General features: G+C 44.5%; 1 protein-coding gene across 1 annotated transcript in view; it reads left to right on the forward strand.

Moving 5' to 3' along the window:
* Positions 1–16206, forward strand: part of LOC127544632 (microtubule-actin cross-linking factor 1, isoforms 6/7-like) — a 103078-nt gene that overhangs the window by 70465 nt on the left and 16407 nt on the right. The window contains exons 28-35 of the mRNA XM_051971373.1: positions 1297–1456; positions 2232–2429; positions 2673–2798; positions 3126–3269; positions 4374–4562; positions 4738–4846; positions 5143–5309; positions 10091–10253. Of these exons, the coding sequence (XP_051827333.1) occupies positions 1297–1456; positions 2232–2429; positions 2673–2798; positions 3126–3269; positions 4374–4562; positions 4738–4846; positions 5143–5309; positions 10091–10253 (1256 nt within the window). The remainder of the gene's footprint in view (positions 1–1296; positions 1457–2231; positions 2430–2672; positions 2799–3125; positions 3270–4373; positions 4563–4737; positions 4847–5142; positions 5310–10090; positions 10254–16206) is intronic.

Consider the following 16206-nt stretch of genomic DNA (forward strand, 5'->3'; position numbering starts at 1 on the left):
AAGTAAAAGAACAAAGAAGATAGAATAAGGAGGAGGAAGATTCCAGAATGATGCTTTCAAAGGAAATTGAAAAATAATAAATTGTGTAAAATGAAAAATTGAAAACTTGGAAGCATCATATGCCTCCTAGTTATCACTATTATCATTTTTGATTTTTTTTGAATGTTAAGGTTAGAATAGAAGTCATATTAGTAAAATAAGAAAGATCACATTTCCTTCAGGCAAAATTGAGTAACTTAACAAAGGATATTTGGAGGATAAATTTAACAATTATAACTTAGAATATATGTGGATTTATTTTCCTTTGAAAAGAAAAATTATGAAGCCATCTTTCCTAGTCTCAACTAGCAAGTCATTGCAGAAGAGTCATAGTCACTGAAAACCAATCGGGCATATCTTTGTTCTCTAAACAGGGTACTAATGTGTATGACAGGTCTTCATGGGCACCCTTTGATTCCTGTAAGCAAAGGCTCGTGTCCATGATCTCAGCAAATTGAGGAGGTCATAAAATTGCTCTTTGACTCCTTAAATCCATCATTTCCCCTCTTATGTATAAACAAAGTTGAAAAAGCAGAAGTTTTTAACTATCAATAATACTACACTAAAAATAGTCATCAATAAAGAAAAAATGATCCCCAAATCCAGGGACCAAAATGATTTTTTAAAAAATATTGCTTGGCTTGTATTGCCTCATAAGCAGGGTACTTTTCTAGGGAATTATTCAGAAAAAGAAAGAGAACAAGTTACAGAAACGGTATCAGAAATTGAAATCTGGTTCTCTGATCCCATTTTCGTAACCAGGTATTTGCTTCCCAAATCTACTTTCCTTTTCTGAAACGTCTCTCTTCACTTGATGACTGATAAAAACCCAACTCATTCCCCCAAGGCTTTTAGTTTTATGTCAGACTCTTCCTAATTCTCCAACTAGGTGTGTACGAATATGAGTCCTTAAATGGTACCTCATCACTTTTTTCTTCTTTTTCTCCTTCCTCTCTTTTCTGTACCATTTAATTCCTAAGCATTTCCAAAGTGCCTATTGTGTGGCAGGCACTCAGCCCCTATTAATCCCCTAAGCATTTCCAAAATGCCTATTATGTGGCAGACACTCAGCCCCCAATAAGTCCCTAAGCATTTCCAAAATGCCTATTATGTGGCAGACATTCAGCCCCCAATAACTCCCTAAGCATTTCCAAAGTGCCTACTATGTGGCAGGTACTAAGTCCTCATTCGACCCTAAGCATTTTTGAAGCTCCTACTATGCGTCTGGCACTGTGCCAACTTCTTCCCTCTCTGCAGACAACATGCCCTGGAAGAGGCCCTGCTGTTCTCAGGCCGCTTTGCGGATGCCCTCCCTGCACTCATGGATTGGCTGTACCAGGCTGAGCCCCAGCTGGCAGAGGAGGGACCTGTGGCAGGGGATCGTGATCTGGTCAACCGTCTTCTGGACCAGCACAAGGTCAGCCTTCCTGTCTGATTGTATGACCTTGGTGTAATATAAAGAAGGGCAGCTAGGTGGGCCTGGGTGAGCCAGACTCAGACACTTAGCTGTGTTTCACCGAGATAGTTGCTTAACCCAGTTTGCCTCAGTTTCCTCATCTGTAAAATAGGCTTGAGGAGGAAATGACAAATCAAGAAAACCCCAAACAGGGTCATGAAGAATCGGATATGACTGAACACCACAATATCATGTAAAAAACACTAGATTCAAAGACAGGAGGCTGATTCTCTCTTTCCCTATTTAAGGAGAAAGATAAGGTGCAGATTTAGAAAGAGTATCATTATTTAATGATAACGGGTGGGCAAAGGTACCCAGAATCTACAGGTCCTTAAATTCCCTATTCCAGATAGCTCCAGTTCCCCAGCTCAAAGGGGATTTTCTCAGGCCAAGAACCCTATGCCTTGGCCATCAGTTGCTTCTCAGCTCTAGAAAAGAATGGAATAAGCACTCCACCCAAACTCCCAACTCCTTCGGTGGCCATGTGGGATTGGCCCCCCGAGATGTTCTGCGTTGCCCTCATTGGCTCATTCTCCAAGCCCATCCAATCAGATAACTCCTTGATGCCAGGGGCGGGGTCTCAGGATGCTCTCTGCCCGCGTTCCTGGGCAGTCACTGGCTGTACTTTCCAGCCTCCGGATGATGGATCGGGCGGCTCCGTGTCTTTAGCCGCCTTCCAAATGAGCATCATTTAGCCCGCACACAGCACACCTTTCTCCCCCTCCCCCTCTCCTAGGTGTTCCAGAAGGAGCTGGGCCGAAGGGCGGGCTGTGTCCGCCTCCTGCGGCGCTCCATCCGGGAGCTGACCCAGGCCAGCAGCAGCGCTGACTCCCAGTGGCTACATCGCCAGATGGAAGAACTGGGGCAGCGATGGGAGCTCGTGTGTCACCTCTCCCTGGCCCGCCAGGCGAGGCTTGAGGAAGCCTTGCGCCAGGTCGGGGCAGAACCCTCAGAGAGCAGGGGCTGGGAAAGGGACGTGGGCTCGGGCTCCCGCTTCTTCTCTAGGACCCCCTGTGGGACTTGGGTAACTGAGGCATCTTGGGTTGGGGGTAGGTGTGAGAATGTGAAGAGCCCTGGACTTTATGATCAAGGAGATGAAAGGGGGGGGGGGGGGTTTAAGGGCTGGAGAGCCTGAGAGCCCTTAACATTCCCCCTCACACCTGCTCCTGATTCTCAGGCTGAGGAGTTTCACAAGTTGATTCAGGATTTCCTAAAACATCTGTCTGAGGCTGAAAAAATTCTCAAACTGGGGCCTTTCCCAGAGGAGGAGGGAGCTGCTGAGGATTATCAGAAGCAGCTCCAGGTCAGAGCCCAGCTTCATCCCTTGTCCCCAATCCAGAACCATCCCTTGCCACGGTTACCCCCATTCCCACTCCTAGCCCCATCCTGGTCACCAACTCTGTCTTCCTCAACTCCCCTGCATCTTCAGTCTAATCCTCCCCCCAATCCAAATATCTCTCTCTACCCCAACCCCATCTCTAGGCCCGACTGCATGCTCTGTTTCATCTTCAGCTCATTCCCTAATCCATTTCTCCACTCATTCTCCCCCATTCCCATCCTTAACCCCTTGGCAAGAAGGGCCTCCAGGCCAACCTGATGGGCTATGGGCTGGCCTGGGATGGGCTTACAGGAGCTGTTGCAGAGTCTGCAGTGCCAGCAGCTGGAGCTGGACTGCATCACATCCCTGGGAGAAGAGATTCTGAGCAGCTGCCACCCCGATGGGATCATCCCAGTCCGCTCCTGCCTCAGCAACATCACCAACCGCTTCCATGAAGTGAGTGTGCACAAACCCTTCCCAGGTCCTCCCTCATCTTTCAACCCACAGAACTCAAAACTGCACCATGAACTCTCACCCTGACCCTTGAATCTCACAACTCTCTACCCTTCAGTCTTAAACACAGAACCCTAAAAACCTTACAGCTCTCCTCCTGTCCTCACGACTCCTCCATTTTGGTCTTGTCACATTTGTCCCATATTGATGGGACATGCAAGAGATATACAGACATAGACAGTAATGGAGCAGAGTCCAACCCTAAATAACTCACTTCTATATTATGAACCCTCTCCACTCACTTCCTTACTCTGAACCCATCAGATTTATCTCCAAATGCCTCAAGTTAATTACATTCCCCATAGTCCCTCACCTGACCCCTTGGTCAGATACTGGTTGGACGAGAGACTCTCTGAGGTCCCTTCCAACTCAGAGAGTCTGTGATTCTTTAACTCTAGGTTCCTAATATTTCCCCTGTCTTCTTCTTGAAAGGAAAAAAAATGACAAAATACAAGCAGGATTTCCATTTCCATTCCCTTTTCCCAGTTGCAAGTATAGAATGGGGGAGGTAGCGCTAGACAACATTTTGTATGAAAAAAGACCTGGTAGCTCATGAGTCAAGTTTGACAAACTCCCTGAGTACACAAAGCTAGTTCTCTTATTACAAGCCTTTCCCCTTCCAAACTTATGAGGGAAAACCTAGGATGGCCTCAACATTTTGTTTGAATCCTGGACCTCTTTGGCAGTCATCCTGGTGAAGTTTATGGGCCCCTTCTTAGAATCATGACTTTCAGTACATAAAACAAAATACATGGTATTACAAAGAAAACCATTTATATTAAAATAATTATCCAAATTTTTTTTAAAAAGTAATTTCATAGGATATTCTTTTAGAGAGGATCCTCATATGTAGATTTCTCCCTACTTTGGAGAGGCCCAAAGTGATACCTTTCTCCCCAGGTTGACTTGAAGGCCAACACCTTCTGATGCTTGCCAATTCCCAGCTTAGCCCACTTCAGAGCTTAACTGATGCTCCTGCCCACTACACCATAGTCTCTTAGCCCTCTCCTTTTTGACCCTGGTCCCTCCCATTGCCCCTGAGTGTAGGTCCTGGGCTGGGCACAGCAACAAGGCCAGCGGGTGGCTGACCAACTTGCCACCATGGCGGCTGAACGGGAGGAGCTGGCCCGCCTGCTGGACTGGATCGCCTCAGCTGAAGAGGCATTAAGCCTTCGAGACCAGGAACCCCTGCCTGAGGACATCCAGATGTTGGCAGATCTATCAGCTCAGCACATGGTGAGGATCCTTTTAGGGACTCAGTCTGGGTCCTGGAATAGCCTCCTTTTCCCCAGATAGGCTTCTGTGGGATGTGTCCCAGAGACTGAGGCTTCCTCCATCCCCACCTGGATCATCTCTCTCCAGAAGGGGATGACTTATGACTTCTCCTGGGTCCCCTCCCACATGTGTACAGGAATTCACTGAAGAATTGAGTAGGAAGCAGCAAGAGGTGGAGATGGCCATGAAAAGTTGCAAAAGGAGGCTGGAGCCACCACCCCAGACACCTCCGCAGCCCCCACCAAGTAAGGATCATCCCCCTGCTGACTCCCTGGGTCACCTCTCACACCACTGAGGCACTAACAGCCTGCAGTCCACCCTCCCTCTGACTTGCCCATAGCCAAGGCCCTCTCCAATTCAGGGCTCCCATGGACAGAGCCCACAGGATGGGTAGGAAGCAGATCCCCAGGGAACCTTCTCTAGTCTGAGGACTTCTTATACTCTTTCTACCTTCTCCTCTGTGTCAGCAAAAGCAGGCTGAGAATTCACTCTATCCCCTTGCCCTGGGATTCCTCTATCTTCCCCCTTCATCTCTCCCCAGGAAAGAAAGGTATAGGGAAGCCCCCACCAGTTCCCCTGGTGCCACTTCTGGAGCTGCAGCCTCAGAATCTCCTGGGTGCCCAGCTTCTTCAGCGCTGGCAGCATCTGTGGCTCAGGGCCCTGGACCGACAGTACCGGCTGCAGGCTGCTACACAGAACCTGGAGGAGGTGAGAGAGCTCACTGAGCCTCAGGATGTATGTGGGGAAGGGAGAGGTGGAGGATGGGAGAAGATAATGACTATGGTACCCAGCCAACCCCAACCAGAACTTGGGGAAAAGCTCTTAGGCTTTTCTCTACCATTTTTTTTTTTGTTTATAATTTTTAGTCTTGTCTCAGCTACTGGGATCTGTTCTTGTCTAAACTTTTCCATCAAGTTCATGGCCATCCTGATCCACAATCCTTCTTTTCTTTCTTTAGGTATATTGCTAGAGAGAGGTTGGACTTCTGAAAGGTCTTTAGTGGTTAGTAAAAGTCTTTAGTAGCCAGCAAAGTGACACACAGCACTCTCAGAACAAGAATCATCTGGTCCCAGCCCCTAGAAATCTTTTTCTGATCTGTTGTTCTCTGGCTGTGTTTCTGTTGCTTTCTTCAGCTGTAGGGCGGCGGAGACCTCCTTTTGCTGGTCTCCCCATGGGCCTGCATCTTTATCCACTCTCCTCCTTTTTCTCTTTGGAGGTCAGAGCTCCTCTCAGCTCCTCCCTCTGACTTCAGGAACCAGTGCTCCCTCCCACCAATTAGTCTGGCTCCCCTGATGCCAGGAGAGATGTGCATTTGCCAGAACACCCAGCCTTGTACCTGGGAAATGCTCACACAAGGGCCCCTCCCAGGCTTACACACCGCATGTGGAACAGCAGACCCGTATACTTCCCCACCTACAGATTGCCTTCCATCTCCTTAGCTTCAGGGACACTGAAGCAACTCTGCTGCCAGACCAGATGGGATGTTCTACCCCTCCCGGAACCTGTTTTCCTGGCTCTTCTCTGGGTGTCAGCCCTCAGCAGGGCCTTGCTGGCATCTCCTCGCCATCTGCACCCCTGGTCCAGGGCCCTAGGAATTCTCCCCAAAGCCTCTGCTTATTCTGCACTAACCCCAAAGAGCAGAGACCTCTTTTACCCCCATGGAGACCTGTGGCTCCAGGTCCACTTCTCTCTATGTGTCTCTCTGTCTCTCTTTTTCCCCCTCCCCCCTCTCTCTTGCTGTCTCACTGTTTCTCTGTCTGTCTGTCTGTCTCTCTCTTCTCCCTCTCTTGCTGTCTCGTCTCACTATATCTGTCTGTCTTTCCCTACCTCCTTCCCCCTCTCTCCCTGTCTCTGTCTTGCTGTTTCTCTCCCCCCCCTCCTTTCCTTTCTCTCTTTTCCTCTCTCTCTCTCTCTCTCTTTTTCTCTCCTCTCTCTGTCTCTGTCTTTTAATGTGTCTTTCTCTGTCTCTCTGTGTTTTTCTGTCTCTGCTTTTCTCTCTCTCTAGCTATCTCTCTCTGTCTTTTTCTCATCCATTCACCATCCAGTTAAAGGGGGTCTAGCTCGGTCACTTTCTCATCTTTCTACCTCTTATCCTAACCTCTATCAAGGACCAAAATCTCCCATCATCCATGAAACCTTCCCATTTGACACTGACTGAAGCAAACTTCCAGCCTGGAAGCACAACATCTATTTGAGCTTTCCTCTGTTTAAATTCCATTTCTAGCTTTCACCTCATTGGCAGAACAGAAGTAATCAATAGGCTCTGAGCTTAAGAAATCATCAATACTTTCTTCTTTCTGTTCTCTTTTCTTCTTCAAGGTCCTCTCTGGATGTCTTTGCCCACAACCAGATTCCAAGGTGCCTCTTGTGTGGCTGGGTCAGTTTGAGGAGTTAGGTCTTGCAGCTTTGGCTCCTAATTTGTGTACTTCCCAACCTCACTCTATTCTGTTTTCTCTACATCTCTGCTTTACTTCTTGGAATGGATAACTATTGTTTAGAGTTGAATTAACAACAACAATAATAATAAGTATCTTTTATATAAGGCTCTAAGGTTTGCAATGTACTTTACATATATTATTTAGTTTGATACACACTCAAAAATCCTTGGTTGGTGTTATTATTGTCTCTATTTTACAAATGATGAAACTGAGGTCAAGGAAGGTTAAGTGACTTTTCATGCAGCTAGGTAAATATCTAAGGCAGGATCTAAACTCAGGTCTTCTTATTTTGTTTTGTTTTGTTTTTAAATAATATTCCCCCCCCCCAATTATATGAAAAGGTAATTTTTAGCATCCATTTTTGCAAAATGTTAAATTCCAAGTTTTTCTTCCCTCCCCTCTTCCTAAGATGATAAGCAATTTGATATAGCTTATATATGTTCAATCATGTAAAACAAATTTCCATATTAATCATAGTTGTGAAAGAAGAAACAGACCAAAAGAGAATAAAATGAAATAAGTATGCTTTGATGTGTAGAGTCCATCAGTTCTCTATCTGAATGTGGATAGCATTTTCCATCATCTTTTGTAATTGTCCTGGGTCACAATGTTACTGAGAAGAGCTGAGTCATTCATAGTTGATCTTCACACAATGTTACTGTTACTGTGTACAGTGTTTTCCTGGTTCTGCCCATCTCACTTTGCATCATGAACTCAGATTTTTTTGTCTCCAAGTTCATCTCTCTATTCACTTTGATTAACTTCCCTCTCCTAGAGCAACTCCCTCAGAGGCAGAACATCATCCCCACCCCCTACCTCAACTCTGTTTTGGGGGCTGAGGATTATAAGAACCCAGAATTTTAAGAATTAGAAGGGTCTCAGAGAGTTTCTAGTTTAATATGTATTTACTGGAAATCACCTCCTCAGCATTTTCAAGAAATAATTATCTAAGTTCTGTTTGAAGACCTCTAGTAACTAGGAACTCACTCCCTATCTTCTGAAAGGGAAAAGTTCCAATTTGTATCGTGCTGATCTGAGTGCTTCCAAGAGATTCCAGTTCTTTGGCCCTAAGGCTTCCCTTTCATGACTGTCTAAGTCTCTCTTGATGACTAAGACCTAGCTCAAAGCATTGAACTACTTTTCTCCCTGAGACTCCTGGCTCCTCAGACTCAGCCACCTGTCATCCTTAATTCCCTTCCCCATCCTTCCACTGACCCCTCCATCATATTTGGGCCTCATTGCTATTAGAGCCAATCTCTCTTTTCTTTTCTCCCTCTGTTCCCTCTAGGTCACAAGAATTTTTTTTAGAGTTTCTCTACCTTGGAAAGTAGAATATAGGGATTCAGAAATCGTATATCATGGGAAGTTCATTGGACATGAAGATTAAGACAAAAACACCTCCCCAATCTCAGACTGGGAAGGGCTTTAACTTCCTAAGTGATAGTTCCAATCTGGAACCCTCCAGGCTCAGCTTGTTTATCACGGGAACTTGTCTCTCAGCAGGGAGCTTGTCTTTATGTGTCTCAAAGTTCTCCCAAAGACACCCTTCTCCTTGTGTCCCAGGGGATACGTTGCTGCCCCAAACAGTTGCTCTCCACCTGAGGGTAGAGCTTTGGGAGCTTAAGCCCCTAACCCTGCTGATTTCCAGCCTGCTGGTGGTGTGACTGCTGCTTCCTTCCACTGAGAATGACATTTTGGAGAAATCTTTCTCATTCTCAATCAGTGGACCTCTCTCCCAGCCAAAACTTCTCTTAGACTCTTGGATCCTAGTACCATTTGTCTCAATGTCACTTATTGTTCTGGCTGAACATCCTCATGGCACACTGAAGCGCACTTCTATCATTATCCTGGGCAAACCTCCCCCAGCTCCTTGGCTCTGAAGTCTGCTTAGCTTACTGCCAGTGAGCTAAATCAGCTGATTTTTTAAGGAAAAACAACTCAAGCAACTTTTTCACAGTTCCTTTGGACCACTCATCTATCCCACTGAACTTCTCCCTGGATTTTGGTGCCCATGACTATCTGATTTCCTGCCACTCACCATCCTGGCCAATCTCACCCTCAAGCCCTATGGCTTCCATTATTACCCTATTTATCACTATTCATTAATCTGGCCAAATTTATGGGACATTTTATACTCCCTAAACCATCCTGTTCACCATTACACATGTATCCCTGTAGACATTGGCTAAAGCCTTATTACCAGCCTTGGGTCTCCTGGGGTATTCTGGTTAATCCATCTGTGGCTCACTCATGGATGGCTTATTTTCATGGTCTCTCATGGTCATCTTCTTTTCTCTCTCTATTGGCCATTTCTATAAAGAGCAGTCTGTCTGTCTGTCCACTAGGTTGGGATGAACATGTTCATCCTTATTCTTTCCTCTCTCTTTGGAAACCCCTTTTATCTCCTTGTCCTATCTTTCTATAGATGGGCTTTCTTACCTCTTCCCTCATTTTCCAGCTTAAAATTCTTCCTAAATTTTGTAGATTCTTCTGAGGTTACCTTGAACTATAGAGCCTCATTGACACAGTGAATATATGACCAGCCCTGAGAAACAAGGGTTTTATCAGAAACTCCTTTCTGCCAAGACTTGACTGAGAAGCAATCGGAGACTTCCAGGAAGGGGGTGAAAAAAAGCTGGACTGGAGATATGGGAACCAGAACAGCCAGCGTAGATAGAAAGGAGGAGGGAAATAGTCTAAGGCAGAGCAGATGTATGAAGGAGAGAGAGAGGGGTGCATGGAAATGAATGGAAGCTATCAGTTTCAAAGTGCAGGACCTTTAAATCCCAGGGAATGTTAGTATTATACATAATCACAGGGGATGGACCTGACCAGTGCTTGCTGGGACTTGGAATTCTAATTATGGCATGAAATGCTGGAACATGGGATTTGAGAGCACTGATGTAGATTTTTCATGGTAAATATAATCATTTTTGGCAACTCAAGGACTTGGGTCTGGATATTGTGGGAGATGGGTGGGTGGAGAGCATGGAGAAGGTCACTATCCCATTGTTTAGAGAGTTACACTGATGGCTCCCTCCCTTTTCCTAGCAAGCAGCCTTTGCACACTTTGATTTTGGCGGATGGCGGAAACGATATTTGCAGTGGATCAGCCACAGAAAGTCTCGCCTCCTGGATGTGTTCCGTGCCATTGACCGTGACCAGGATGGACGAATCACCCACCAAGAGTTCATTGACAGTGTCCTTGCCTCCAGTGAGCAGAACCTTCAGGGAGTGGGAGTTGGAGGGAGTTATGGGTATGACCAAGGCAAAAGGAGGATGGTAGGAGGAGGTAGGAGAGAGAAAGCTCAGACGTAAATAGTCCAGGCAACTTTGTTATATCTTCTTACTTGCCTTAATAAGTCAAGAGTAAGCTTTTATTAGAATTTCTCCCCACTCCTGTCCCTGCTCAACTATGGGGCCCAACCACATATGTGACCAAGAATCCCTTCTACATCAGAAATAACCACCAAGTGACCATTCAACCTCTGCTTGAAGATTTCTAGTGAGGAGGAAGTTCAGTGTTTCCAAAGGCATCCCATCCTGCTTTGAAATAGCTCTAATTCTTTTTTTTTTTTTTGCTTTAAAAAAACTTTGTTATTTTTCTCTGTAATTATAAGTATTTTATAGCTTAGAGGAAATGAGGAAAATATTTTCCTTTTTTTTTATAAAGCTTTTTTTTTCAAAACATATGCATGGATAATTTGAACACGTTGACCCTTGTAGAGCTTTGTGCTTCAGATTCTCTCCTCCTTCCCCCTATCCCCTCCCCTAGATGGCAAGCAATTCAACATATGTCAAACATGTTAAAATATATGAATAGCTCTAATTCTTAAGAAACTGTTTTTGACATTAGATCTAAATGTGCTTTTTCCTTTCCCATTACCCCACCCATTGCTGCTGAGTTCTTCCCTCTAGGGCCAAGCTAATTTCTCCACCTTTGCATCCTTCTCCGCTCCCTGCCCTACAGCTTCTCTTGAGCAGGCCAAACATCCCTACTTTATGTAACTGATCCTTATATGGCACTATCTCCTGGCCAGCATGGCCTTTATTATCCTAACTCCCCTCCTTTGAATATTATTCAGTTTTTCAATGTTCTTCCTGCGCTACTTACTAGTTATAGCTCTTAACCTCTTTGAGACTCTCTTTCATCATTTATAAAATGATGGGATTGGATTATCTGACTTCTGAGGGTCCTTCCATTCCTATAATCCAGTGCTGTCATCCTGTGAATGGATCCAGAACCAAATACAGCACCCCACATGTAGGCTTAAAAATCTGGCAGGACTATTATCTCCTTAGTCCTGGATGCTCTACCTTTCTTGATGCTGCCCAAGAACCCATTATCATTTTAGACTCCTTATCACATTGTTGACTCATATTGAGTTTACAATCCACTAAGATCCCGAGCTCTATTTTCAAACCCTTATCTAGCCAAGCCCTTTCTCATTTTATACTCTGAAGTTGATTTTTTGAATCTAAGTGTGATACTTTACATTTATCTTTATTATGTTTTAGCTTACAAAATTTGGCCCAAAATAGTGTCAAGTTCTTTTTGAATTCTGATTCTGTTATATTTGGGAATCCTCTTAGCTTTGAGTTTTCTGAAAACTTTAAATACTTGTTATTTTTATCTCTGTATGAATCAGTGATTAAGATATCAGCGATCACAGGGCTAAGCACAGATCCCTGGGACATTAGCAGAGACCTCCTTCTCGGATGATATCAAAGCATTCATGACTTCTCTTTGAAATAGTCATTCTACCAGTTCCGAATCCATTTAATTGTAATATCTAGTTCATCTCTCTCTCTTTTCCATGAGAATCATAGGAGAGACTTTGTCAAAGGCTTTACAAAGTCTAGATATAAATCTGTAGCATTCCCCTGATCCATAGTCTACTAAATCTCTCCAAGTCTGACATAACTTGTTCTTGATGAAGTCATGCTGGCTCTTTGTAATCAACTTTAACTACCTCTTCATGACACATTCCAGAATTTTGCCAGAAATCAAAGGTATGCTCTTTGCTCTTTAGTTTTCAGACTTGGTTTTCTTCCCTTTTTTGGAGATATTTGCCTTCCTTCAACTCTATGACACTCCTTCCATTCTCTATAATCTATCAAAGAAACATTGACAGGGTACTCAGGTTTGCCATTTCTGTTAATGCCCTAACACATAGTTCATCTGACTACAGTGACCTGAAATCACTATGATCAGCCAGAGTATATGTGGACAGGAGGCCCAAGGAGATACCTGGGTACAGGGCAGCAGTGCCAGGCTCGCCTTTTGGTCTGGCTGAGGATGTGGGGCCAGGATGTGGCTCTGGTTCAGTGGGCTAGTCAGCACCACCCTGAGGCAGTGGACAACACAGGTAGATTGAATTTCCTAGCCCCTTAAAACAGCACAATGCTGTTTTAATCATGGTCCTGCTCCAGTCAGGATAAGAATTCAGGGGGTAAACCCCAGTCCATATCCATCATTCTTGCCACCATGTCCACATACAGTCTCTAAAGCTTAGCTCAACGCTCTGCCTGCACTGTGAATCTCCCCTTATCATCACCACCATTGTGGCCTTCAGCTTCCATGACAGCAGCATCTGTGCTGTTTCAGAGTTCTTATCTCCATCACTGCCAGGCCCTCTGCCTTCAGAGAATGGTGCAGTACCAGCCACCAAGCTGCCTCCTCTCTATCATGCCTGTGGTCCAGCAGGGGCTGCCACCTCTTCCTCAAACTTGTCCAGTTTCTCCTCCTCCATTCTCTCCATCTAGACTCTCCAGGGTGCCCTAAAGCTTCCTGATCTCCTCTGAGGAGTACCTTGCTCTTTTTTGTAACCCTGCTGATCTTTCCCAATACTCTGAAGTGCTGGGATTCCAGGCTTCCACGGTCCCTCCTATCCCTTCCCAAGGTGGCTTGATGCCTTACATTAATTACATTGCACCATAATGGCAGAACAAAAAGAACATCCCCAATCAGTTAAAGGTGTCATCTTGCAGTCCCAAGAGATGACAGAAATGTTCTAGTCTAAGGGCACTGGCTCCTGTTATTTGCAGTCCTTATGGAAGGCCTCCAAGGGGAAGATCTCCAAGGAGCAGGGCTCAGGCAGGCTGCAGTGGCCATCCTGCGACCTTGGCAGGTCCTAGCTTAGGAAAGTATCCTCTGACACTCAAGAAGAGTCAGGAAGAGCCTGGGCACTTCTGAAGCTCTTGGTTAGAGTCTGCTTCTCTCAGCAGCCCCAACAGGCTCCAGCACCAAAACAGGATGCAGCAGAGCCTTCCCAAGACCGAGTAATGGAAAAGGCACAAGAGAGGCAAGCTCCAAGCACCTACTGCCCTTCCTCAGAGGCTAGCTGAAATAAAAGAATTTGTGCATGACCATCAAGCCATCTAGTCATAGCCTCTTCCCTTTTGCAACTGCTGGCAAGGCAGGAGTAGTCAAGAAGCCCTGAGCTGAATCTGCTTATCTTCCCATGTGTTCCTTCATTCTCTCACCCTGGGGTTCACCTCTCATCCCAGTCATTTGCTAAGACTGCTGCTTCCCTTGTTTGAGGTCTTTAACCTTTAGGATCATAAATTCTAGGTCTCACCATCATAGATTTAGAACAGGAATGTTTCAGAGGACAAATACTCCAAACCTTTATTTTTCCAGATGAGGAAATTGAAGCAAACAAGTCAGATAACTTGCTCAACTAGCAAACACCTAAAGTGGCATTTGCACTCAGTCAGAGCTTCTATCTCCAATCTAGGATCACTTTGGGATTTGTTCTCACATGGAACCATAAAGCCTTCGTAATTGCTAAGCTCTCAATCCCTTAACAAACCATTTATTTGACTTTCCCTCTTTTACCAGTTTCCTAACTGGGAGATAACTAGGATTCTCAAGTGATCAACAGAGCTGAGATGATGGGCAGACTCCGACCCCAGGGACTTCAACCCCTCTTTCCTTGCTCTTCCTAGAGGACTTATCCCTCAATCACTGTTTTCTCCAAAACTCTTCTAGAACCAAATATACTTTATATATATATATATCATACCATAGAAAAGATACTTGAATCTTCAAAAATAATTCTGAAAATTCCCACCCACTGTGAGAAAAGGGTGGGTCTTTTCTTTTGATTGCCATACAATACAGGATCCTCTAGCCCACATGGCCCCAAGCCACCTCCTCCCTCTGACTCAGAATTTCCTGGCCTTCAATGTTCAAAATGCCTGGTTTTCCCTGGCGAGTGTCTCCATGTTAGTTGCCTGGTAGTGTCACAACTCATTACCAAATCCTGGAACCACAGAGTTATAGAGTAAGGAGGGACCTCTGAAATCACTCAAGCCACTCCCTAACCAAACAGCAATCCTATCCACAACATATCCAGTGAGTGGTCGTCTGTCTCTGCTCAAAGACCTTCAGGGTGGAAACTTACTCATTCGCTCCTTCGTTCAACTTTGGGACAGTTTTCACTGGAGACATTCCCCCTTGCCCCCAGAAAATAAAAAAAATTTGCCTCTCTCTTCAAGTTCCATAATTGATATTAGCTTTGCCTTCCTGGGCCAAGAAGAATAAGTTTAATCTCTCTTCTGGTGATATCCTTTCTAATATTGAGAACAATTATCATGTCTCCTCTAAGTCTTCTCTTCTTCAAACTAAATATCCCTGATTCTTATGAGTATTTTCCAATTTAGCAACAACCTTCCTGAAATGTAGTGACCAGAATTAAAAACAGAAGTTTAGCAATGGTCTGACCAGTCCAATGATCAGCAATAAAAATAGTACTATAGTATTTATTATTATCATAATTATTAATTAGCTATCAAATAGATCCTTAAGCTTAGCAAAACATTCATCTTATTTGTCCCTCACAACAACCCTATTCTCATTCTCATTTTACAGAAGAAGGAAACTGAGGCTGGAAGAAGTGCCTTGCCTAGGGACACATAGTGAATAAATATCTTAAGCAGGATTAGAATTCAGATCTTCCTGACTTTAAGTCTAACTCTTTATCCACTATACCACTCTCTGGTGCCTTTCAAAGCAATTTAAGATTTCATTGGCTTTTTAAGTTTCTATATTACTCTATTCACTCTTAGGAAGCTTTCAGTCCCCTAAAACCTTTAGATGTTGTTCTTATTGTTTTTATTATAATAATTTGACAAATACCTTCAGGTAGCTTTTTTTTACAAGAATTTTTATCTGTACCATCTCCCCTACCTTGGACTTAGGAAATTAGCTAATGTTGATTGATTGTTTGTTTGTTTTAACCTTAAGTTTAGACCTAGCAAGCTTCATCTTCGTAGACTCAACCCATGGCTATAGCCCATCAAGATCTCTTTGAATCCAAGCCCGTCATCCTATATGTTAATCATCCTTCTAAGTTTCACATCATCTGCAAAAGTGACAAGCACATTCTCGTTTTGTTGACATTTGCAGCTTCTAGGATAGTTCATCGGAAAAAATGTTGAATAGCAGAGAGCTAAGAAGAGATTAACTTGGGCATTTCTTTCCACTCCCCCTTTTCCATGAATCCATTAATCATGGTTCTTTGGGTCCGACCATTTTAACCAGTTCTAAACCCCTCCAGGCATACTTGAAGGCAGCTGGTGGCTCAGTGGTGAGAGTGTAGGGCCTGGAATCAGGATAACCTGAGTTCAAGTCTAGCCTCAGATACTTCCTAGCTGTGTGCCCTGGGCAAGGCACTTAACCCTGTAACATCTGTCAAAATGAACTGGAGAAAGAAATGGCAAACCACTCCTGTCTTTGCCAAGAAAACCCCAACGGGGTCGCAAAGAGTTAGAACTGAATGGCAGCAACAGACACTCTGCATCTATCCCACATGTCTTCATCTTTCCCTTAAGGCTGTGATGGGACAGTTTGCCAGGTAATAATAGTGGCTAGCATTTTTGCTTTAAGGTTTATAGAGCGCTTCACAAATATTCACATTTTATCTTTATAACTTGAGAGGTAGGTACCATCAATATCCTCATTGTACAGATGAGAAAACTGAGGCAGAGAGGTTAAGTGACTTGTCCAGAGCCACATTACTCACAGTTGTCTGGGGCTGAATTTGAACTCAGCTCTTCCTCACTCCAGGTCCAGTAATCTTATTTACCATCCCACCTAACTGCCTGTGTAGACCTGACTGGCAACAAAGGAAAGAGCTCAGTCCAGTATCATGTTTCCTCAA

Source organism: Antechinus flavipes, chromosome 1 (genome assembly GCF_016432865.1).
Source record: "Antechinus flavipes isolate AdamAnt ecotype Samford, QLD, Australia chromosome 1, AdamAnt_v2, whole genome shotgun sequence".
In the NCBI taxonomy this organism is placed as follows: Eukaryota; Metazoa; Chordata; class Mammalia; order Dasyuromorphia; family Dasyuridae; genus Antechinus; species Antechinus flavipes.